This window comes from Orcinus orca, chromosome 10 (genome assembly GCF_937001465.1).
Source record: "Orcinus orca chromosome 10, mOrcOrc1.1, whole genome shotgun sequence".
Lineage (NCBI taxonomy): Eukaryota > Metazoa > Chordata > Mammalia > Artiodactyla > Delphinidae > Orcinus > Orcinus orca.
The window spans coordinates 39,962,873-39,989,368 of NC_064568.1; the positions used below are offsets into that span (position 1 = coordinate 39,962,873).

Genomic DNA, 26,496 nt, shown 5'->3' on the forward strand with positions numbered 1-26,496 from the left:
CTTCCTCCAAATGGTGTCTTTCAGGTTTAGGATTTGGCGCTGTTCAGTTGTCTGCAGGTATATGAAAAATAAAAAGTTACGATTATTAATTTTTCACGTTGCTTTACCATGTGTGGAAAAACTTGGAGTACTTTATGTGATTCCTTTGAGAAGCTTGTACTTATTAAAGATTATAAAGTTATCTTTTGGGTATGTACAACATACTGTGCCAGTTCTGTGGGTTAGACTTGAAGAGTTTATTCTTTATTAAAGATTATACTATGTTGAGTATTACTGATTACTTTCAAAATTGAGTATTACTTATTAAAGATTTACTATGTTGAGTAAATTGGAAAAAAAATCTGATGTTAAATTTTCACTTGAAAGTTCATAGTCCTCAGAGAAGTAAACTTGGTTTTTATGGGAATTGGCATTGTAGGAAAGGGCAATTGTGAGAAGTTTTTAACATTTAAAAATTGCTTACCTGGGGGCTTCCCTGGTGGCGCAGTGGTTGAGAGTCCGCCTGCCAATGCAGGGGACGTGGGTTTGTGCCCCGGTCCGGGAAGATCCCACATGCCGCGGAGCGGCTGGGCCCGGGAGCCATGGCCGCTGAGCCTGCACGTCTGGAGCCTGTGCTCCGCAACGGGAGAGGCTACAACATGAGAGGCCTGCATACCGCAAAAAAAAAAAAAAAGAAAAAATTGCTTACCTGGTTTTTAACTTCTAAATTATAATAAAATGTGTTCTTTAACTGAGATATATGATAATATTTGAAGTGGATTTTTTTTTTAAAGCCCAGTGGTTCTTAAAGTGTAGTTCCCAGTCACATAGTGTCACGTGGGAACTTGTTAGAAATGCAGATTCTTGGGCCTGACTTATTGAATTAAGAGAACCATTATTTTAGACGAACAGAATTGACATCTTATGTGCTTAATTGTATGAAACTTGTTTCCAGTTTTTGGCTCATGTCTGACATTTGTTTCACTTTGTGGCCTTAAGGAAATGTGTTTTTACAGGACACCTTTAAATTAAATAAAAGGAAGCTATCTGTAAGGATAAAAAGGAGTAGTGTACAACAGGGATAGACAGACTTTTTCTATAAAGGTCAAGAGTAAATATTGAGGCTTTGCGGGCCATGCAGTCTCAGCTGCAACTGCTCAACTCTGCTCTTGCAGGAAAGCAGCCATAGACAATGTGCAAATGAATGAGTGTGCTGTGTTGATAAAACTTTATTTATGGACACTGACATTTGAATTTTATGTTATATTCATGTGTCATGAAATATTATTTTTCTTTTAATTTTTTCCCAGCCATTTAAAAAATGTAAAAACCATTCTTAGCTTGTGGGCCACACAGAAACAGGCAGTAGACTGGATTTTACCAACCTTTGGTCTCGGGGATTTCATGTAAAATAAAGCATTCGGACTTCCCTGGTGGTGCAGTGGTTAAGAATCCGCCTGCCAGTGCAGGGGACACGGGTTTGTGCCCTGGTCCGGGAAGATCCCACATGCCGCAGAGCAACTAATTCTGTGTGCCACAACTACTGAGCCTGTGCTCTAGAGCCCTCCAGCCACAACTGCTGAGCCCGCATGCTGCAACTGCTGAGCCCGCATGCAGCAACTACTGAAGCCCGTGTGCCTAGAGCCTATGCTCCGCAACAAGAGAAACCTCGACAATGAGAAACCCCACTCACCCCAACTAGAGAAAGCCTGGACACAGCAACGAAGATGCAGCCAAAAATAAATAAAATTAAAAAAAATAAAAATAAAAATAAAGCATTCCAACAAAATACCATTCTTCAGCAAAGTTAACTGCATGCTGGCTGCTCTATTTAGAGTGGAAAGCTAACATACCTGAACAAATAAAAATTTGCGAGGATACTAAGCTTTAAGAATTGCCCTTTTATATTATGCTCTGTCTTTGATTGACAGTAGCACATCTTGAGAGCCAGTCAACTTAAGGCATAGTAATTAATGGTGGACTGTGTAGCTGATATTTTGCTGTATATGTATCACTGAGACATTATTTATTGCAAGAGAAACATTATCTTGAAATGTTGGGTGGTACTGGGAAAGAGGTTCTTTCCAGGAAGAAAACTTTAGTTTTTTTATGGAAGGAAGTATAGATGTTTTTTCCTGATCAAAATTGGAGGTTAAAAAAAAAAAATTAATGATGGCTTTTCAAAGTGATAGTGAATGCTTAATACTAAGTTAAGTTTTTACATTTAATTGAACTCAGTAATTTATGCTTTCCCTGTCATGTACCCTTTATCTTTCCTTGCTGTAATGCTCGCTTGCTGTCTGTCTACCACGAATTTGGCCTTCTTGACATTATTCACATTAGCATGGATAACTTTTCGTGTACATTTGTTCTAAAAAAATTTTTATTGTGGTAAAAATCTTATAAAATTTACCATCCTAACCATTTTTAAGTGCCCACACATGTATTTTTTTTAATGCATAAAAACAGTCATGTTATTATGCTTAGAGTTCCTGTGTGTCTGGAATTTGGATGGGCACAGTAGGGCCAATTATCTCTGCTCAGTGGTGTCTGGGGCCTTGACTGGGGATGTTTGATGATTGGCGGTGACCTGACAGCTGGGGGCCACAATCACCTGGAATCATCTTTACTCATGTGTCTGGTGGTTGTGCTGTCAGTCTTCTGAACAGCAGCTGGGGACTCTCCATGTGGCCTCTCAGTGTAGCCTGGGCTTCCTCAGTATGGTGATGTCAGGGTGGTTGGACTTCATTGTTCAGGGCTCCAGAGGTGGGTGTCCCAAAAGAACTATGTGGAAGCTGCATGATCTTTTTTGATTTATCTTCAGAAGTCACACAGCATCACTTCTGTTGCATTCTAATGGTTTTAAGCGAGTCACTGAGGATGGTCCTGATTCAACATAGGAGGGCCATAGATCCCCACCTCTTGTTGAGAGGAGTATCAAAGAATTTGTGGACTTGTTTGAAAAACTGTACACAGTTGGCTCTCTGGCCACATGCGAAATATAGTGGCCAGTATGTCTCATTCCATTATATTAGGTTGGCCAGAAAGTTCGTTCGGGTTTTTCTGTTACATCTTATGGAAAAACCCGAACAAACTTTTAGGCCAATTCAGTAGCATCAGGCTCAAGTTTGAGGTCCAGGATCTCACCATCTAATTTAGGTCCGGGTGCAGATGAGAATGACACTTGGGTTTGGTTTCTTGGGCATAGTATTTCTCATTCTTAAGATCTGTTAACTGAAAGGACATGTTATCTATCCCTCCCCACGGCTCCCAGTATTTGTTTATGTAAGTGTCTCAGACACTTAAAAATCTGCCACCAGGCCAGTACTTAGGTACTGGGAAGTAAGCTAACATTGTCTTCCATTGTCTTCTGCACAGTTGCCCCAGTTTTTGAGTCTCTGTCTTTATCTTGCAGTATGTTCATGCGGATGCTCCTACCAATAAAACACTGGCTGGGCTGGTGGTACAGCTTCTCCAGTTCCAGGAAGATGCCTTTGGGAAACATGTCACCAACCCGGCCTTCACCAAACTCCCTGTAAGTACATCAGCTTATCACACTGGGACATCTTCAGTTCCTGTACTCTTGGGTGCAGCCTACAGCTGTTTATTTTGCTGCTGCTATCCTATAGAATAGGAAAAAGGAGGAATCGCTACAGAATTTTAGCTGTAGAACACTTGCTTTTGAACTGTAGGAAGCATCTCTTTCAGGAGTCATTTAAAATTTGCATTAAACATTACAACAATTATTACCTAGACTTAACTGTTAACATTTTACTATGTTGTAGTTTCCTTATTGTCTTTACTGTACTAAGTCTTTTCCATTTTTTTCTCCTGTTTCAGTTCTTGTGGCTAGAATGTTGTTTCTTGGAATCTTATTATATTTTGTAGGTGGGATTCTTCTGAGCTTATGTGAGAATATGATTCTGTTCTCCTTGCAGTTGGTATTTTGACTGAAAGTTTGGCCTGGTATAGAAATATTGGGTTATGCCTTATTTCCACATTTGATTTTGTACAGAAAAATCTGATGTTACTTGTTGATATCCCCCTTTTTTTTAATTTTTGAAATTTATTTATTTATGGCTGTGTTGGGTCTTCGTTGCTATGCGTGGGCTTTCTCTAGTTGCGGCGAGTGGGGGCCACTCTTGATCGTGATGCGCAGGCTTCTCGTTGCAGTGGCTTCTCGTTGCGGAGCATGGGCTCTAGGTGTGCGGACCTCAGTAGTCGTGGCATGCAGGCTCAGTAGTTATGGCTCGCCAGCTCTAGAGCGCAGGCTCAGTAGTTGTGGCGCACGGGCTTAGGTGCTCCGCGGCATGTGGAATCTTCCCGGACTGGGGCTCGAACCCATGTCCCCTGCACTGGCAGGCGGATTCTTAACCACTGCGCCACCAGGGAAGTCCCTGATTTCCGCCTTTTTAATACTGATCTTTAAAATTCATAAATAAGTCTAGTTATCGTAAATCATGATCTGAAGACTCAGTTATGTTTCTTTAGCTCAGGGAACATTCAGTCTGTTAGTCTTCTCTGCCATCCTGTATTTCTTTATATTTTTGAACTCTGATTGTACAAATACTAGATTTCCGGGAACTATCTGTCCTATATTTTCCCATAATTTTTGTCTTCCATTTCTCTGATTCGGGTTTTTGTAGTTTCCAGTCTGCTGTTTGTTGCCTCTACTGAATTTGTTATTGGTAGACCTTTTTATAAATCTCAAAAGCTTCCGATTTGTGTGTTCTTATTTCATCACTAAACTTTTAGTTTTAATAACTCACTGATTTCTCAGATATAATTGAGAATAAAAAATATTGTTTTACTGATATTGCAGTAAATCTGTTCATTTCACTTACGGTATTTTTGCTATCCAGACATTTATTTTCATTAAGTCAAATATATGGATGTGTTTTTTTTAATCACGTTGGGAAGCTTTCTCCACTTGTAGGTGATAAAGGATTTCAGCCATGTGTTCTTCTAGTATTTGTAGAAGAACAAATTTCTACACTATTTGTAGGTGTCATTTTTTACATGTAACTCTGTTATCCATTTAGAATTTATCTTGGTATTCATTGTGAGCAGTGGATCCAGTGCTCACAAAAAAAAAAAAGCAGTTTTTCCATATGATCATCTGGTTAACCCAACAACATTTATTAAAGGGTGCTGCTTTTCTGCACGATTTTTTTTTGATGTGGATCTTTTTTTGTTAAATTTATTTTATTTTTGGCTGTGTTGGGTCTTCGTTGCTGTGTGTGAGCTTTTCTCTAGTTGGGGTGAGCAGGGGCTACTCTTCGTTGCAGAGCATGGGCTCTAGGCGTGTGGGCTTCAGTAGTTGTGGCACGGGCTCAGTATTTGTGGTGTGTGGGCTTAGTTGCTCCGCGGCATGTGGGATCTTCCCAGACCAGGGCTCGAACCTGTGTCCCCTGCATTGGCAGGCAGATTCTTAACCACTTTGCCACCAGGGAAGCCCTGATGTGGACCATTTTTAAAGTCTTTCTTGAATTTATTACAATATTACTTCTGTTTTATATTTTGTTTTTTTTGGCCATGAGGCATGTGGGATCTTAGCTCCCTGACCAGGGATTGAACTCACACCCTCTGCATTGGAATGTGAAGGTTTTTTTTTTTTTTTTTAATGTTTGTTTTTATACTGCTTTTATTTTATTTTATTTTTAAAAATATTTATTTATTTATTTTTGACTTAGTTGCGTCTTAGTTGCAGCACGCGGGCTCTTCCTTGCGGTGCGGGGGCTTCTCTCTAGTTGTGACATGTGGGCTCAGTAGTTGCAGCACACGGGCTTGGTTGCCCTGTGGCATGTGGGATCTTAGTTCCCCAACCAGGGGTCGAACCCACGTCCCCTGCATTGGAAGGTGGATTCTTAACCACTGGACTGCCAGGGAGGTCCCTTCCTCACTGATTTGAGTTCAGCAGATATTTAGCATTTGATTATGTGCCAAGTTCTGAGAATTCAAGGAGTAATGCAGTGTATTGTTTGTCTTCAGGGAGCTTACTTACCCTCTAGTGACCTATATGAATAGAGCCTTTGACTTTCCTCATCTCAGGAAATGTTTTCCAAGGGAAAGGACATTTGAACTGAGTCCTGAAAGTAGAGTATGGGTTCTTTAGGGACATGCTGGAAGATTGGATTTTCAGGCAGTGATAGCAACATATAAAAGCCTAAAGGCTTTTAATGTAGTTGCAAATAGTTCAACAGGGCTAGAACTGAGGGACAGTAGGCAGAAATATGGGCCAGAATCAGTCATAAAATTACAGGTTTACTGTGTTAGAAGTGTGGCTTTTATCTTGAAAGTGATTAGGAAGCACAGCAAGGGGGTAGAACTCTGTGATTTTTTTTTTGTGTGTGTGGGGAGGGTGGGTTGTGGGGCTGAAATAAGAAAGAATTGACTGGGATGACTCCACTGAGCAGATTGCTTTCTCACTAAGGTGGAAGCTAGAGTATAAAAGCAGGTTTCTGGAGAAAGGTACTCAGTTTATTCTGTGTTGAGGTTGGCTCTCCTGTAGGTACCTCAGGTTTAGAAATCCTATAGGTAGTTGGAAATGAGATCTGGAGTTCAAGAGAACAGATTGAATTAGAGGAAGAGATTTGGGAATTACTGGGTACTGGTTGAATTCACATTTGCAGAGCAAGATCATTCCTTTTATTTTAATTATTTTTTAGCTAATGCTTTCAAAATACCTATTTCTTAATATGTGATTTAAGTTATAGATATTTGTAGTATATTGGTATTATAGTATGTACATGCATATAATTTATAAATACATTGTTAGATTTGGAGGTACTTGCTCATTTTTTAATAAATGGGAACTACTCTACTGGATAATCGGCATATTTCATTTTCTGAAGTATGTGACCAATTGAGGTTTTTGGGTAACTTAAAATTAACTGAAAGTAAAAATTTGCAAGAATAGTATAAAGAACTTTCACTTTCATTTAGAATCCCCAATTTTTAGCATTTAACCACATTTGCTTTATCATTGTCTTTTTCTCTACATGTTTGGGCATATTATTCTGAATCATTTGAAAGCTCCATGTTCCTTTACCTCCAAACACTTGAGTGTTTATTTCCTGTTCTCTTATATTATCAACTGGATTAGAGTTATCAAATCAGGAACTGGTTGAAGTTTTCATCATTTAAAACACTAATATAATACAGATTATATTTTATCAAGTATAAAATCATTTAGAATAAAATTTACATGTAGCTTTATATGAAGTATTATATGTAAGGTGATTCACATTGTGTTTTTGGTATTTCTAATTAGGATTGTATGAGTGTCTTAAAAAATAGTATTTACAAGGGACTTTATTTGTGGAATATTTAACTCCAGGGAAGTAAACCATTATTGTTTTTCCAGATTTTAAAGATTAGAGAAGAATATTTTTAGGAATAAACCAGAATTAAAAATAATTCATGACTTAGTGCCAGTGGGACCAGATGTACTTCTTTTTCTCAGAATAGCGTTTAGCTTTTTTCAAAATGAAAGGGATTGATATAACGTGTAATGGTGTAAAACAAAAATGGAGGAGAGAGACAATAAAGCAGAGAATGTTTTAGTGAAACATGTAAGCTATTTACCTTAAAAAGCTTTTTTTCCTGAATAAACTGGACTGGTGTAGGAGTTCACTGTTTGGGCTGTTTGTTTTTTGATTTTTTAAAAATCAAAATGGAACTTTATGTACTAACTTACTAAGTCATATTGGATATTAAACAGCTGGCTCAACATAGGGTAGGTTCTATCTAGTGCTAATTGAGAAGTTAGAAAGATTTAGGGGAAAAAAGTACTTTGTAAGGCTAAAAATATATTGCATAGACAGCCTGGAGGGGTGGGATGGGGAGGGTGGGAGGGAGGGAGACGCAACAGGGAAGACATATGGGAACATATGTTTATGTATGACTGATTCACTTTGTTATAAAGCAGAAACTAACACACCATTGTAAAGCAATTATACCCCAATAAAGATGTTAAAAAAAAAATATATTGCATAGGCAAACATAATATGAATTGAAATATTTTTTACCTCCACAAGTAAAAATTGTTGTTATTCCATAATCCCTTGAAGGCTTAGTACATTTGCATGCATAACACAAACATAATTGTAACTACAGGCATATAGACTATAGACAATTTTGTATTCTACTTTTTAATTTATATTTTATTTATTTATTAAAAAAATTTTATTATGGTATAGTTGATTTACAATGTTGTGTTAGTTTCAGTTGTACAGCATAGTGATTCAGTTATATATGTGTGTGTGTGTGTGTGTGTATATATATATATATATATTCATTCTTTTTCAGATTCTTTTCCCATGTAGGTTATTATAGAAAATTGAGTGGAGTTCCCTCTGCTATACAGTAGGTCCTTGTTGGGTATCTATTTTAAGTTCATTTATATCATTTTTAAATTTTATTTTATTTATTTATTTATTCATTTTGGTTGTCCCAGGTCTTAGCTGCGGCACGCAGGATCTTCATTGCGGCATGTGGGATCTTTAGTTGTGGCATGCGGACTTCTTAGTTGCAGCATGAGAACTCTTAGTTGTGGCATGCATGTGGGATCTTGTTCCCCAGCCAGGTATCGAACCTGGGCCCCATGCACTGGGAGCGCAGGGTCTTAGTCACTGGACCACCAGGGAAGTCCCTATATCATTTTTTTTTTTTGCGGTTCGCGGGCCTCTCACTGTTGTGGCCTCTCCCGTTGCGGAGCACAGGCTCCAGACGCGCAGGCTCAGCAGCCATGGCTCACGGGCCCAGCCGCTCCGCGACATGTGGGATCCTCCTGGACCAGGGCTCAAACCCGTGTCCCCTGCATTGGCAGGCGGACACTTAACCACTGCGCCACCAGTGAAGTCCCCTTATGATCTATTTTAAAAGGCAGAATACAACCCATGCACCTATGGTCAATTAAGACATGACGAAAGAGGCAAGGATACACACTAATTATCAGAGATATGCAGATCAAAACTGCAATGACGTATTACCTAACCCCAGTCAGAACGGCCATCATCAAAAAGTCTACAAACAGGGCTTCCCAAATGCCGTGGAGCAACTAAGCCCGTGCGCCACAAGTACTGAGCCCGCGTGCTACAACTACTGAAGCCTGCGTGCCTAGAGCCTGTGCTCCACAACAAGAGAAGCCACTGCAATGAGAAGCCTGCGCATCGCAACAAAGAGTAGCCCCCGCTCACCGCAACTAGAGAAAGCCTGTGCGCAGCAACAAAGGCCCAGCACAGCCAAAATAAATACTTTAAAAAAAAGAATAAAATTTCATTTTACTTTATTTTTGTTATTGAGGTATAGTTGATTTACAATTTGTTAATTACTGTTGTACAACAAAGTGATTCAGTTATGCACACATATATTCTTTTTTTATATTTTCTGTTATGACTTATCCTGGGATATTGAATATAGTTCTCTGTGCTACTGAATATAGTTCTCTGACCTTGTTGTTTATCCATTCTATATATAAAAGCTTACATCTGCTAACCCCCCCAAAATATGGAACACTTCACAAATTGCGAGTCATCCTTGTGCAGGGGCCATGCTAATCTTCTCTGTATTGTTCCGATTTTAGTATGTGCTGCCGCAGCAAGCACTCCTGTAACTTTATTTTTAAGCATTATTATGGGTTTTGGAGATCAGCACTAAAATATGGTTGTCTTTAATACGACTTCAGTCAGAAGTCTTGATAGACTTTAAAACCAGTTGATTTTGCCTAAAATAAAGCTCATTCATTTCTTTTTTTTAAAAATTAACTTTATTTTTTGGGCTGTGCCGGGTTTTAGTTGCGGCACGTGGGATGTCTCCTTGAGGCGTGGGCTCAATAGTTGTGGTGCACGGGCTTAGTTGCCCTGTGGCATGTGGGATCTTAGTTCCCCGAACAGGGATTGAACCTGCTTCCCCTGCATTGGAAGGTGGATTTTTAACTACTGGACCACCAGGGAGGTCCCTCATTCATTTTTTTTTTTAAATTTAATTTTATTTATTTATTTTTGGTTGCATTGGGTCTTTGTTGCTGCATGTGGGCTTTCTCTAGTTGTGGCGAGTGGGAGCTACTCTTCATTGCGGTGCGCGGGCTTCTCATTGCGGTGGCTTCTCTTTGTTGCAGAGCATGGGCTCTAGGTGCGTGGGCTTCAGTAGTTGTGGCGTGTGGACTCAGTAGTTGTGGCTTGTGGGCTCTAGAGTGCACACTTAATAGTTGTGGCGCATGGGCTGAGTTACTTCGCGGCATGTGGGATCTTCCCGGACCAGGACTTGAACCTGCGTCCCCTGCATAGGCAGGTGGATTCTTAACCACTGTGCCACCACGGAAGCCCTCTTATTCATTTCTTTTCTTTTTTTTTTAAATAAATGTATTTATTTTATTTGTCTTTAGCTATGTTGGGTCTTCATTGCTGTGCATGGGCTTTCTCTAGTTGTGGCAAGCAGGGACTACTCTTTGTTGAGGCGCTCAAGCTTCTCATTGCGGTGGCTTCTCTTGTTGCAGAGCACAGGCTCTAGGATTGTGGACTTCAGTATTTGTGGCACACGGGCTCAGTAGTTGTGGCTTGCAGGCTCAGTAGTTGTGGCACGTGGGCTTAGTTGCTCCGTGGCATGTGGGATCTTCCCAGACCATGGATTGAACCTGTGTCCCCTGCATTGGCAGGCGGATTCTTAACCACTGCACCACCAGGGAAGCCCTCATTCATTTCTTAAATTGAAATAATGTAAGATACCGAATCTCCACCAAATAGTTTCTTGAGCCAGGTGTTATGGGAAGAGCCCTGAGCTTAGGAATTAAATAGCCATATCCTACCACTCTGCAACCTTGTGTGAAGGCACTCCGACCTGTAGTACCATTTCTGGGAACGTGTTCCTTGCCCTACTGATCCCATGGCATAGTTGTTAGAATCACATGATGTGTGATAATGAAAGCTCTTTGAGAAATTAGAAGTAGTATGTAGTACTTTAAGACATAAAAAGTAGTTTGCTGACTTGTGTAGCAAAAGTGGTTTTGGTAAAAGTAAAAATGTACATGTAAGGCATACATATTATTTAAACATTTATTATACGTCTTTGCGGTGCGTGGGCCTCTCACTGCTGTGGCCTCTCCCGTTGCGGAGCACAGGCTCCAGACGCACAGGCTCAGCGGCCGTGGCTCACGGACCCACCTGCTCCGCAGCATGTGGGATTCTCCTGGACCGGGGCACGAGCCCGTGTCCCCTGCATCGGCAGGCGGACTCTCAACCACTGCGCCACCAGGGAAGCACTCAAATCCAGTTCTTAAGGAAGGTCCCAAAGAGCGATGTCTTCTTGTTTCTCTTCAACTTATGTTCCAGACATAGTGTATTTTGTGTAAATGAGCTGTGAACCTGAGAACTAACAGAATGCTGTAGTGCCCTTTGAATTAAAGCCAGAGTTTTCAGTTGAACATTGATAAGACTTGCTTTACCTTCTTACTCACTGCAAGTGTTTAGTATACATTTATTGGTTGGTGTACCTTTGCTGTGATGTTAGTAACTGTCTCAATGACAGGGAGAGTGGAAGGCTCTTTAAAAAAAATAAGCTAGAGAACCGAACCGTATTTACTTTCTGAAATTAAGCTTTTCTTAAAATATCTACAAAAATGTAAAGCGCAGTACTGACTGATTTTAAAGCAACTATCAGAACTCAGTGAAATGATTATTACTCTTCAAAAGGAAATATGTTGTGGAGATTGATACACATAGTTTCAAGGGACTATCATTAAAATTTTTGGAATTGATTTTCAAATTGTCATAGGAACGTATATAGGGTTTTTATATCTATCTTTGGTGGAATGTAATGAATACTTCAGGGTAAAATTTGTTGTCAAAGCCAGTTCTAATAATAAGGTCATGTGATTGAACTGGGTAGTACAATTTTGGGACATTTTAAACAAGTCACAGTCTGTAGGCTATCTCTCACTGACACTTTGGAATTGCTACCCATTAAGCGTGACTGACTTCATGGCAGGAATTCTCATGAACTTGGTCAGTCTGGTGTAGAGGAAAGGATGGGAGTTTGAGGACTGTCACTTCAATGATCTGTTTCCTTTATTTGAGTCAATAAACCATGCTTTGTGCTAAATAAATTTTAGGGAAAAGAAAGTTAATAAGAAAGGGCTTAGAGTTGTTAGAAAAAGGAGTTGGATCTGATCCTTGGTTTTATAATTGTTCCCTTCAGAGTACCTGAGTGGCAGGAATAAATGGGCAGGTCTAAGAGGAATCTGTTGTCTTCAAATTTTTCACTTTGAACAGTTTTTCCTGATAGACTTCTTTTTGAGGTTTCTACTCCTGAAAGTGTTCTGTGGCAAAGAAGCATTAGAAAACTAGGAATCAGTGAACATTATGGTCCCTACAGGTTTAAGTATTTTATTATCTGTATCTGAGAATGGTATTGTTTTGCCAAGATCATGCTAAATTCTAGGACTTTCTGGAAAGGGGGAGGAAAAGACCAAGATTAGCATGTAAGTCTGAGAAGCAAGAACAAAAGTACTTCTGGAGACAAATCACTCATCTTAGTCACCACAGGAGTGATACTACACTCTTGGAGTGACTGGAGAAGTTCCTGATGTCCATGGGGTCCAATCTAGCAGGGAGGGCAAAACTGTAGAGACTTCAGACTGCAGCCTGGATCTCCTTAGAACAAGGATATTGTCTTACAAATACAGTTATCAAATTTAGGAAGTTTAACATTGACACAATACCATTATCTACTATATAATCTGTCTTCACATTTCACTAATTATCTCAGAAATGTATCTTACAAGATCTAAACCAAGATCCCACATTTTAGTTATATCTCTTTAGTCTTGATTAATTTGAAATAGTTCAGCCTGTCTTTGTCATTCATGACTTAAATTTTTAACCACCGGACCGCCTGTTCTTCATGACTTAAATTTTTGAAGCATATAGACAAATGTTAGATTTGGAAAATTCTTCCTTGTTATTACTTGTAGTTGCAGTTTGTTCATTCTGGTTACTGTTTAAGGGTTTGGCAAATTTTTTCTTAAAGGGACAGATGGTAAATATTTTAGGCTTGCAGGTATATGGACTCTGTCACAGCTACCCAACTCTGTTGTAGCATAAAAAGCAGCCGAAGACAATTACCTACCTGAGTAGGTGTGACTGTGTTCAAATGAAAATTTAAAAACTGGGCAGCTTGGTCATAATTTAGTATCCCTTGCTGCATAGTATTTCACTATGGGCATACTGCACAATTTATTTATCCATTCTACCATTGATGGGTTTTTGGGGTTATTTCCAGTTTAGGGCTATTGCAAATAGTGCTGCTGTGAATATTTTTGCATATATCTTCTGGTAAACATAGGTATTTATGTCAGTTACACTCCCACATGTGGAATTGCTGGGTCACAGGGGTGCATGTTCAGTTTTAGCAGATATGGCCAGTTTTCCTGAACCCTTGTGCCAATTTATACTCCCACATGCAGTGTACAGTGTACAAGGGTTCTAATACTCTACTTTCTCACCAATGTTTGTAAGTTGTCTGTCTTTTTAATTTTAGTTTTTTGGTGGATTTGTGGTGATACACATTGTTTTGTAGTTGCTGATAACTAATGAAGTTGAGCACCCTTTTATATTTTGCACCATTGGGCTGCTCTTTTCTGTTTTTTACCAGTTTTTTAAAAAAATTAATTATTTTTGGCTGCGTTGGGTGTTCATTGCTGTGCGCGGGCTTTCTCTAGTTGCAGCGAGCAGGGCCTACTCTTCGTTGTAGTGCGCGGGCTTCTCATTGCAGCGGCTTCTCTTGTTGCGGAGCACGGGCTCTAGGTGTATGGGCTCCAGTAGTTGTGGCTCGTGGGCTCTAGAGTGCAGGCTCAGTAGTTGTGGTGCACAGGCTTAGTTGCTTCGCGGCACGTGGGATCTTCTCGGATCAGGGCTTGAACCTGTGTCCCCTGCATTGACAAGCAGATTCTTAACTACTGCACCACCAGGGAAGCCCCTGATGTGTTTCTCGAAGCTGAGAATTTATATCCTTTAAAATTTCTAAGAAACTTTAGCTTTTATTCTTCTGTGTCTAGTTGTCTAATTTTCTGTCAGCTGTGCTTTTACTTTCATTGGATGTTATTTGTTCTACGGGTTACATATATATATTTCTCAAGTCTTTCTTTTTAGTGTCCTTAATCACTTTATGTATTCTAATTTTACAAGCCCTGTCATGTTGTTTCTATTATCTGAAAATGTTAGGATTCTAATCTTGCTGTTAGCTTTGTCTGTTGACTTAAAAACACTTAATTATGTTTGAATTGTGGCCTTTCAGTTCTCTTTCAGTGGAAGTTTATTTGGGAATCCTGTTGACCTGGGTTGAGAATTTGCTCAGTAAGGCACTTCAGAAGACCCGCCAACTTCAGGACCAATTCTTTTTTTTTTTTTTTTTTTTTTTAGCTGCACCGTTCAGTATGCGGGATCTTAGTTACCTGATCAGGGATGCAACCTGTGCCCCCTGCATTGGAAGTGTGCAGTCTTAACCACTGGACGACCAGAGAAGTCCCTAGGACCAATTCTTATGTTAATTTGGCATGGGGTTCCTAGACTAAGTATTGGTAGTGTACATCTCCAACTCAAATTATCTTGAGGCGGAAGATTGTTTTCCTCCTTAGTTTTTAGCTGGCAGATATTTTTTCTAGCTTATCCTTTCCCTAATGGTGTAACCTGTTTATACCCCTGGTGTTATGTGTGTATGTGTGTGGTAGGTGATTGTCTTAGTTCTAATGTCCTCACTTGCATAGGTCTGTAGTCTTACTTCCTGACCCTGTAGAGAAACTCAAACCCTAGCATTTAGGTTATCAAGGTTGATATTACTTACCTATTTAATCCCATTATCCCCAGCCTCCTGTCACCCTAGAATTTTAGTTTTTAACTCAACAAAATTGCCACTTTGACTTTTTTTTTTTTTTTTTGGCGGTACGCGGGCCTCTCACTGTTGTGGCCTCTCCCGTTGCGGAGCACAGGCTCCGGACGCGCAGGCTCAGCGGCCACGGCTCATGGGCCCAGCTGCTCCGCGGCATGTAGGATCTTCCCGGACCGGGGCACGAACCCGTGTCCGCTGCATCGGCAGGCGGACTCTCAACCACTGCGCCACCAGGGAAGCCCCACTTTGACTTTGAATTTTTTTTTTTTCTTATTTTTGTCCCTGGGGATTTGTTCTCCTTCTAATTCAGCTACACATTTAAAATAATGTCTGTATTTTTTATCCAGCATATATTTTTAGTGGTAGGGTTTTCTGATTATTTAGTCTGCCATATTGCTAGAGCCATCAACACCTTTTCATCTGTAAAATGGGGTGAAGACAGTGAACTTGTGAGGAGTAAATGAGGTAATATATATAAAGTGTCTCTTGGTAAATTCTCAGTAACTGGTAGTAATTATAATACTTTTCTCTTCAAGAATAAGAATACTACACCAGTGATTACCTATGATTAGAGGTGATAATTATAACACTATTATCATTTCTTTTATTAATAAGCTTGGGAAATGTTTCTAGAAAGCATTATTTTAACTCAAAGCAGTTAAAATACATAAAGAAACTTATGGAATGCTTAGTGTCATTGTACTTTGTGAGGTAAAATGATTCTGGACTCTTAAGTGATAGGTTTTTTCCCCCGTAACTGTTTTCAGTTTATGAAGATGACTGTGATTTTCTGTGAACATTCTTGGTTTCTGGCTCATGTTCAGTTTCTGCTCCTTTATTCACTTCCTCACATCCGCTTTCTGGCACAGTCATTCATTGATTAATAGACCCAAACATGGCATATAAATGTGTATATTCTCCTCACACAAATGTATACCATTGTTGTCCTTTTTACTGCACGTTGGCACTACCTTGTCTTTAATGAAAAAGTCAAAAAATAAAGAAATAAGGACACTATGGCACAAGTTTAAAGCACTTTTAAGTATTGCAGTTAGGTTTATCTTTTTTAAGGTTTACTCAGCTCAGCAGAATTTTAAGTGGGCTGTATAAATAGGTAGGATGAGACCACTTTATATACATCCAGAATAAGATTAGATTAAATTTCCAATTTAGTCAGAGATGTAGCAGCTTATCAAAAGCAGTGTGGTCACACAACTGGGAATAGAAGCAGCCTGTTAGAGCTGTCCCTGACCCCCACAGTCTCTAATTGGGGTAAGCAGCTGCTTAGATAACTCACCAAAGGCAGGCTGCCTTTGCTGGCTCTGGAAGGCTCAAGTTTCGGTACCCTATTATTCTTTAGGTTTTTCAGTACTAATGAAGAGGAATTTACTCTTAACAATCTGGCTTCTTTAGAGAATGTTTAAGAACTTGAGCTCTAATATTTGAACCACATCCAGCGGCAGCTTGAGCAGGCCCTCTTCAGGGTGAGTGTAGTTGGGATGAGGATTGAATGAGGAAGTACACTCAGGGGCCAGTGGGTGTCCCTGAGAGGTCTCTCGTCTGTGCCTCCAGCTTTCCATCCCCTGACTCTGGTCTACTACACTTTTATGTGGGTGATACTGATACTGAGCTTGTCAGGAGGACCAGAATCCCAAATCCATTTCCATGAAAGCTCTAAGAATCCTTGATGTATGACGAAGTCCCTATTTGTTCTTTTGTTTCTTTTGCCACATTTTTAAGAATGTTTTTCTTATTGCACTTTATTACTGGAACTAGTACTTTTGACAGGTTTGTGAGTCTCCTCCCTCTTCCTGTTTATTCAGATCTTACCATTAGAAAATTGAAGGTCTGTTTTCTACCTCTTCATTCATCACTTGTCCCTATAGTTTTTGATAGAAGTTATTTTGTCTGTCTTGAGCATATATCTGATAATATTTTAATTTCTCAAATTAATCTGTCTAGAAATTGACTATAACCTTAAATTACATGTAGAGATGTTTTATTGTGATCTGCTCAACATATATTTTTCAGTAGCTTGGATCTGAATTTTTAAATGATTTTAGTACAGTAGAACTGTTGAGAAAATTTTTATGGATTACCTACATTGTCAGGTACTCTGCTGAATATTGATGTTAAAATTCGAATAAGACACTATTCCTGTCCTCAAGGAGTTTGAATAACAGATAAATCTATAAACCAGTTATTTCTGTATTACGCTGCGAGTGTTGTGCATGTGTGCAATAGTGATATGCCCATGTGGTTGGCGAGAACATTTTATCTCAATCTCTGGGCAGTTCAGAGAAGGATTAGTAGGAGAACTAGGTCTCATTCTACTCTAGTAGGTACCTTAGCACATTATTCTAGTTCAAGTGCCAACACTACAAAATTGTAATGTCTTATACATTTTCTCAGATAAATAAGTTGTCAGTGATAAGACTTGCACCCAGATGCTTCTGTTTAGAATATGTAATGCAGCTTTTGAGATGTACCAGGAATAGTGTTGGGCAAAAAATTAGGAACTCAGAAACCCATGTAATGTTTAAAAAGCAACGAGATAACCAGACTGATCTGTGAGGCTTACTTGTCTGTTTAATTTGGAAGAGCTCATCTTAGTGATTCTTAATATTTCTTATTTTAAAACATGCTATTTATTTATTTTTAACTGTAGTAAAATAAACATAACAAAATTTACCATTTTAGTCATTTTTAAGTGTATAGTTCAGTGGCATTAAGTACATTTACGTTGTTGTGTAACTGTTACTACTATCCATCACCAGAACTTTGTCATTTTTGTAAATTGAAAGCTCTGTACCCGTGAAACAATAACTTCCATTCCTGTCTCTCCAGACCCTACCAACCACCATTTCTGTTTTTTGTCTCTCTTAATATTTGATATCATATGTTTTTTTACATTATATTATTTTGTAATAATAGTTTTCAAAGGAAAAAATGAATGGGGTGTGTGTGTGTGTGTGTGTATATATATATATATATTTTTTTTTTTTTTTGGCCGTACGCGGGCCTCTCACTGTTGTGGCCTCTCCCGTTGCGGAGCACAGGCTCTGGACGCACAGGCTCAGCGGCCATGGCTCACGGGCCTAGCCACTCCGCGGCATGTGGGATCTTCTGGACCGGGGCACGAACCCGTGTCCCCTGCATCGGCAGGCGGACTCTCAACCACTGCGCCACCAGGGAAGCCCTGAATGGTATATTTTTAACACTTCACCTTTTTTTTTTACTGTTTTATATTTATTTTATTTGTTTTCTTTATCTTTTTGGCTGTCGGGTCTTAGTTGCGGCATGCGGGGTCTTCGTTGCAGCATGCAGGATCTTTCATTGCGGTGTGGGCTCTTTGTGGCGTGTGGGCTTCTCTCTAGTTGTGGTGCGTGGTTTTTAGAGTGCGTGGGCTCTGTAGTTTGTGGCACGTGGGCTCTCTCGTTGAGGCACATGCGCTCAGTAGTTGTGCCATGTGGGCTTAGTTGCCCCACGGCACGTGGGATCTTAGTTCCCCGACGAGGGACTGAACCCACGTCCCCTGCATTGGAAAGTGGATTCTTAACCACTGGACCACCAGGGAAGTCCCTAACACTTTATCTTATTAGCCTATTTGATGATCACATTTATATTAAATTTTTACTTCCAAAATATGGAAGTCATTCAGCATTTGATTTATTTGAGCTCTGCTTTTATAATCCATAAAGTGCAAATCTTTTTCAAATTGTTGCACAGATTTTAGCTATAACTTAAATGCATAGTTAAATATAGTTATACCATGTTTCAGTGGTCATTAAAATATAAGAGTTCAGTTATAATTTTTCTAAAATTTAATGTCAAGAACCTAAATTGGAAAAAAAACCTAATGTATACTAATATTTCTTATTCAGCAGGAGAACCATATTGTAAATTGTGTGTTACTGGAATTTTCCACATGTTAAAAATCAAATTTTAAATTTACCAGTAGAGTTTTGTAGTATATCAATATTTTGTCCATTAGAGTTTTTTCTTTTTTCTTTTATTCAAGTATAGTTGATTACAGTGTTTCAGGTGTACAGCGAAGTGATTCAGTTATACATACATACATATATATATTTTTTTCAGATTCTTTTCCATTATAGGTTATTACAAGGTATTGAATATGATTCCCTGTGCTATACAGTAGGTCCTTGTTGTTTACCTATTTTACACATCATACTGTGTAGCTGTTAATCCTAAATTTTCAATTCATCCTTCCCCCCTCCCCCTTTGGTAACCATATGTTTATTTTCTATGTCTGTGAGTCTGTTTCTGTTTTGTGAATAACTTCGTTTGTATCGTTTTTAAAAATGCTTTTTATTTTTATTTTTTAAATATTTTTCTTTAATTTTTTGGCTGCACCACGTGGCACGCAGGATTTTAATTCCCCGACCAGGGATTGAACCCATGCCCCCTGCAGTGGAAGCGCAGAGTCCTAACCACTGGACCACTAGGGAATTCCCCATTTGTATCATTTTTAAGATTCCACCTATGTGATATCATACGACATTTGTCTTTCTCAGTGTGACTTACTTCACTTAGTATGATAATCTCTAAGTCCATCCATGTAGCTCCAAAAGGCATTATTTGGTTCTTCTTTCTGGCTGAGTATTATCCAGTTTTGTGTGTGTTTGTGTGTGTATACACCACATCTTTATCCATTCAACTGTTGATGGACATTTAGGTTGCTTCCATGTCTTGGCTATTGTAAATAGTGCCGCTGTGAACATTGGGATGCATGTATCTTTTCAAATTAGAGTTTTCTCTGGCTATATGCCCAGTAGTGGGATTGTTAGATCATATGGTAGTTCTATTTTTAATTTTTTAAGGAACCTCCTTACTATTCTCAATAGTGGCTGCCCCGATTTATATTCCCACGAACAGCATAGGAAGGTTCCCTTTTCTTCACACCCTCTCCAGCATTTATTGTTTGTAGACTTCTTTTTTCTTTTCTTGTTAAAATAAATTTATTTCTTTATTATTTATTTTTGGCTGCATTGGGTGTTTGTTGCTGCGCATGGGCTTTCTCTAGTTGTGGCGAACCAGGAGCTACTCTTCGTTGTGGTGTGTGGGCTTCTCATTGCAGTGGCTTCTCTTCACAGGCTCTAGGTACACGGGCTTCAGTATTTGCAGCAGGCGGGCTCAGTACTTGCGGCTCGCGGGCTCTAGAGCACAGACAGGCTCAGTAATTGTGGCGCATGGGCTTAGTTGCTCCGCGGCATGTAGGATCTTCCCGGACCAGGGATTGAACCCGTGTCCCCTGCATTGGCAGGCTGATTCCTAACCACTGCGCCACCAGGGAATTCCCTCTTTGTAGACTTTTTGATGATGGCCATTCAGACTGGTGTGAGGTGATAGCCCATTTTAGTTTTGATTTGCATTTCTCGAATAATTTGTGATGTTGAGCATCTTTTCATATGCCTGTTGGCCATGTGTATGTCTTCAAAGAAATATCTATTGAGATTCTCTACCCATTTTTTGATTGGGTTGTTTGAGCTGCATAAGCTGTTTTATATTCTGGAAATTAATCCCTTGGTTGAGTCACATTGTTTGCAAATATTTTCTCCCATTCCATAGGTTGTCTTTTCATTTTGTTTATGGTTTCCTTTGCTGTGCAGAAGCTTTTAAGTTTAATTAGGTCCCATTTGTTTATTTTTGCTTTTGTTTCCATTACTGTAGGAGATGGATCCAAAAAAATATTGTGATTTAAGTCAAAGAATGTTCTGCCTATGTTTTCCTTTAGGCATTGTATAGCATCCGGTGTTGCATTTAGGTCTTTAATCCATTTTGAGTTTATTTTTGCATGTGGTGTTATAGAATGTTCTAATTTCATTCTTTTACATGTAGCTATCCAGTTTTCCCAGCACCACTTATTGAAGAGACTGTCTTTTCTCTATTGTATATTCCTGCCTCCTTTGTCATAGATTAATTGACCATAAGTGCATGAGTTTATTTCTGGGCTTTCTGTCCTGTTCCATTGATCTGTGTGTCTGTTTTTGTGTCAGTACCATACTGTTTTGATTATTGTAGCATTGTAGTATAATCTGAAGTCAGGAAGCGTGATTCTTCCAGCTCCATTCTTCTTTCTCAAGATTGTTTTGGCTATTTAGGGTCTTTTGTGTTTCCATGCAAATAAAAAAGTTTTTTTTTCAGTTCTGTGAAAAATGTCATTGGTAATTTGATAGGGATTGCATTGAAACTGTAGATTGCCTTGTATGGTCATTTTGACAATATTGATTTTTCCAATCTAGGAACATGGTATATCTTTCCATCTGCTTGTGTCATCTTCAGTTTCTTTCATTACCATCTTACAATTTTCAGAGTACGGGTCTTTTGCCTCTTTAGGTAGGTTTATTCTCAGGTATTTTACTCTTTTTGATGCGATACTAAATAGGGTTGTTCCCTTAATTTCTCTTTCTGATCTTTTGTTGTTAATGTATAGAAATGCAACAGATTTCTGTATATTAATATTGTATTCTGCAACTTTACCGAAGTCATTGATTAGCTCTAATAGTTTTCTGGTAGTGTCTTTAGGATTTCTTATGTATAGTATTATGTCATCGGCAAACAGTGACAGTTTTACTTCTTCCTTTCCAGTTTGGATTCCTTTTATTTCTTTTACTTCTCTGATTGCTGTGTCTAGGACTTCCAAAACTATGTTGCAGAAAAGTGGTGAGAGTGGGCATCCTTGTCTCGTTCCTGATCTTAGAGGGAATGCTTTCAGCTTTTCACCATTGAGTATGATGTTAGCTATGGGTCTGTCATATATGGCCTTTGTTATGTTGAGCTATATTACCTCTGTGCCCACTTTCTGGAGGGTTTTTATCAGAAATGGATGTTGAATTTAATCAAAAGCTTTTTCTTCATCTGTTGTGATCATATGGTCTTTATCCTTCAGTTTGTTATTGTGTATCACGTTGATTGATTTGCAGATATTGAAAAATCCTTGTGTTTCTGGGATAAATCCCACTTGATCATGGCGTATGATCCTTTTAATGTACTGTTGGATTTGGTTTGCTAGTATTTTGTTGAGGATTTTTACATCTGTGTTCATCAGTTACGTTGGCCTAATTTTTTTAAAAAAATTATTTATTTTATTTTTGGCTGTGTTGGGTCCCTGTTACTGTGCGCAGGCTTTCTCTAGTTGCGGCAAACGGGGAGCTACTCTTCGTTGCAGTGTGCAGGCTTCTCATTGCAGTGGCTTCTCTTGTTGCAGAGCATGGGCTCTAGGCTCGTGGGCTTGGTGGTTGTGGCTTGCGGGCTTAGTTGCTCCGTGGCATGTGGGATCTTCCCAGACCAGGGCTCAAACCCATGTCCCCTTCATTGGCAGGCAGATTCTTAACCACTGCGCCACCAGGGAAGCCCGGACTAATATTTCTTATTGTACATTTTAAAAGTCAGATCTTAAATTTACCAGTGGAGTTGGTGGTATATCACTATTTTGTCCATTTAATGTTTTCTGCTGAAACAGTTTGGTGTATATTTTGTAAATCTTGTTTTTCATTTCATTCATGTAAATCTGTTTACTTAAAGAAAATTTTCTAAAGAAAATTAGAAAAATTTCTTTGTACCTCAGTTTGTTTCAGAAGTATTTAAGGAGGTTATCAAATTAGAAGTTGTGGGCTTCCCTGGTGGCGCAGTGGTTGAGCCGCGGAGCGGCTGGGCCTGTGAGCCATGGCCACTGAGCCTGCGCGTCCAGAGCCTGTGCTCCACAATGGGAGAGGCCACAACAGTGAGAGGTCCGCATACCGCAAAAAAAAAAAAAAAAATTAGAAGTTGTTTATAACTTTGAGTTTATTAAGCTTAGAATTCAGACATGAGTAATTTTGTCAGAACTTTGATTTTTCTCATGTGTAACTTGTATCATTTTTTAGGCAAAATGTTTCATGGATTTCAAAGCTGGAGGCACCTTGTGTCACATTCTTGGGGCTGCTTACAAATATAAAAATGAACAGGGATGGTAAGTTTTTGTATTTATTTGCATGTTTTGCTGTGATATTGAAGTTTTTCAATGTTAAACCTGTTCCTCCTTTGTATGGTGTTAGAGAATTCTATAAGCACATTATGATTAATATCCAAAGTATGTTGTCTTTTATCCAAAGTATGTTGTCTTTTATCCAAAGTATGTTGTCTTTTATCTAGAGCCCTAATTTACTTTTTGCCTACATCCAAGAAAAATATCAAACAAATGTTGCAGTTATTATACAAGTTATTTTTCATATATGGTTGTATGTAGATAATAGATGGATGTGCATTATTAGCAAATTGGAAGGTAGGCTCCCTGTGAAATACATAAATGTGTATTATAATGTGCTGAAAGACACATTATATATTGTTTTATTGATTAAACGAGCATGAGAGTTTGTTGTTATCAGAGGGTAGCCTTCTGTTTTTCAGTTCTGTTTTCAACTCTGCTGTTGCAGCTCTTGCCAGAGTATTCTCTGATCTAGGATTGACTGGGTACTCATATATGGTTTGTACCCTCGCTCTTGTTTCCCAGTTGGAACTCTTTACTGGTTTTCTTGTTCAGCTTGTATCTCTTCCAAGTCCGACCTGGACTCTTGTGGACAGAGTGTCAAAGTGAAATGTCTTTTCCTAAGTCATTGTGTAACTCGCTTTGTGTGCCAGTACAGTGAAATATTTTTATCTGAAAAGATTTAAGATGGTTTAGAAGAATATGTAAAATAAATCGTCTTTAAATTAAAAATGGGGCCAAAAAAGAAGTAAAGGATAGAGTTAAAGACTTTAAGAGGAATGAGGAGTAAAATTTTCTTCTCAGATTGTACCAGAATTATCCTCTTTCCAGTATAATTATAAACCAATTGCAGTACACACCTTCCCCCATCTCCTGTGACTTACACACTTGCAGTGAGTGGATCACTTATGTTCCAACAGTGCATGTTTTAGTAACTGCCCACCCATTTGGACATCTGAACAGTGGGCTATCATCTTGATACTGCTTCTGACTTGCCCCACACCCAACATACTGTTCTGAACCTTTGTTCTCCAGTCGAACCTCACAGTGTAGCTCCGAAGTTTGTTGGTTTCCTCACTATGGCCATTCTCTTTTCCTGTTGTTTCTTTTTGTTTCTGCTTTCTTTCTTACTTCCTGCTTCCTTTTAGGTTCCAGTGATGTCAGGATGGAGTGTCATGTATATGAGGTTGAGTGGGAACATCTGGTAATTATTGGTATATTTGTGAATAGACTGTACAGATTAAGAGTCCAGAATTAGAGGGACTCCCCTGGTGGCACAGTGCCAGTGCAGGGGACACAGGTTCAAGCCCTGGCCTGGGAAGGTCCCACATGCCGTGGAGCAACCAAACCCATGTGCTGCAACTACTGAGCCTGCGCTCTAGAGCCCGCGAGCCACAAGTACTGAGCCCACATGCCACAGCTACTGAAGCCTGCACGCCTAGAGCCCGTACGCTGCAACAAGAGAAGCCACTGTAGTGAGAAGTCTGTGTACTGCAACGAAGAGTAGCCCCCTCTCGCCGTGATGAGAGAAAGCCCTGGTGCAGGAACAAAGACCCAATGCAGCCAAAAGTAAATAAATAAAATAAATAAATTTATTAAAAAAAAAAGATTCCAGAATTAGTGTGTTTGAGTTTGATCTTTCTGGATGTTTCTAAATAGTGTTAAAAAAAAAAAGGCTTCCCTGGTGGCACAGTGGTTGAGAGTCCGCCTGCTAATGCAGGGGACACGGGTTCGTGCCCCGGTCCGGGAGGATCCCACATGCCGCGGAGCGGCTGGGCCCGTGAGCCGTGGCCGCTGAGCCTGCGTGTCCGGAGCCTGTGCTCTGCAGCGGGAGAGGCCACAACAGTGAGAGGCCCGTGTACCGCAAAAAAACAAAAACAAACAAACAAACAAAAAAAGGAACGACTTATTTGTAGTGTTTTTTCTTTTCTTTTTTAATAAATTTATTTATTTTATTTATTTATTTTTGGCTGTGTCGGGTCTTCGTTGTTGCCCGCACGCTATTCTCTAGTTGAGGTGAGTGGGGGCTACTCTTCGTTGCGGTGTGCAGGCTTCTCATTTGGGTGGCTTCTCTTGTTGCAGAGCACGGGCTCTAGGTGCGCAGGCTTCAGTAGTTGTGGCTCACAGGCTCTAGAGTGCAGGCTCAGTAGTCGTGGCGCACCGGCTTAGTTGCTCTGTGGCATGTGGGATCTTCCCAAATCAGGGCTCGAGCCCGTGTCCACTGCATTGGCAGGTGGATTCTTAACCACTGCGCCACCAGGGAAGCTCTTATTTGTAGTTTTTCAAGTGTAGTTATATATAACTGAGGGACACCAAGAAGGATGGTTTTGACATACTGTGGAAATCCAAAAACATTTCCTGAAGGAGAGATTAAATGCAACCAGGTTCAACCCAGTAACAGAAAAGTAAATGTCAGTGCCCTCTTGTAGAGTGATTAGGACCTTGTTTATTTTCTTACAGTTCTAAACAGGTTGCTATATGCTGTAATCATAGTTAATGCCTTTCAAAGAGATTATTGAATGAAAATATTTTGTATTTTATTAGTTTTGCTTGGCAGTGGTAAACTAGATTCAATGAACATAAAGTTTAGGATTAGTCTTTTTAAAAACAATATTTTGGCTGCGCTGGGTCTTAGTTGTGGCATGTGGGATCTTCGTTGTGGTATGTGGGATCTTTAGTTGTGACCTGCGGACTTCTTAGTTGCAGCACGTAGCCTTCATAGTTGCGGCATGCGTGTGGGATCTAGTTACCTGACCAGGGATCGAACCCAAGCCCCCTGCATTGGGAGCATGGAGTCTTACCCACTGGACCACCAGGGAAGTCCCTAGGATTTGTCTTAATATGAGAAGTAACCTTTTATTTTTCCCTGTGACATTATTTGCTACTGACATTTATTTCTTACAGACAAGGTCAGACCTTTTTGTTTAAGTTAGAATGATAATACTTTACTTTCTACCTTAAGACTTGATTGTTCAACTTTTATTTCCTTCTTCAAATCTCCTTCAGATTAAAATTTTTTTTTTTTTTTTTTTTTGCGGTACGCGGGCCCCTCACTGTTGTGGCCTCTCCCGTTGCGGAGCACAGGCTCCGGACGCGCAGGCCCAGCGGCCATGGCTCACGGGCCTAGCCGCTCCGCGACATGTGGGATCTTCCTGGACCGGGGCATGAACCCGTGTCCCCTGCATTGACAGGCAGACTCTCAACCACTGCGCCACCAGGGAAGCCCTTTGTTTCAGTTTTTACCACAGAAAGTCTGTGACAGTGGCTTTCAACTTTTAGGCATCACTTGGAGTCCTTGTTAAAAATATAAATTACTGGGCTTTATGAACATAGAGTGTCATCTACTAAGCTTGGCATGAAAACAGAATCTGCATTTTCAACAAGCACTGTAGATGATCCTAAGACCACATATTGAGAAATGCTGGTTAGTTAGGTTGTCATTTAAATGAAAATGTGGTTTAGATCTTTTAACTTGTGAAGAATTATCCATTTTGATAGCATAGTTTAAAACACTGTTTTCTGTTAGTCATCTAGCTTTTTAATTAAAAATATATATATATATTTACACACACACACACATATATATAGAGAGAGAGAGAGAGAGCGAGAGAGAGCGCGCGCGTGCGCTCCGCGCAAGGGTTCAAACC

At 39.6% G+C, this 26,496-nt stretch overlaps 1 protein-coding gene and 1 pseudogene across 4 annotated transcripts in view; one reads left to right on the top strand and one right to left on the bottom strand.

The window, feature by feature from the left end:
* SMARCC1 (SWI/SNF related, matrix associated, actin dependent regulator of chromatin subfamily c member 1) overlaps nucleotides 1-26,496 on the top strand; it is a 178,836-nt gene that overhangs the window by 4,904 nt on the left and 147,436 nt on the right. For 3 of the 4 annotated variants that reach the window (XM_004283880.3, XM_033413117.2, XM_033413118.2), the window contains exons 2-3: nucleotides 3,395-3,514; nucleotides 22,749-22,834. In XM_004283880.3, coding sequence (XP_004283928.1) covers nucleotides 3,395-3,514; nucleotides 22,749-22,834 — 206 coding nt within the window. The remainder of the gene's footprint in view (nucleotides 1-3,394; nucleotides 3,515-22,748; nucleotides 22,835-26,496) is intronic. The other variant, XM_049716278.1, reaches the window with a different exon arrangement.
* Nucleotides 9,484-9,581, bottom strand: LOC117198165 (uncharacterized; annotated as a pseudogene).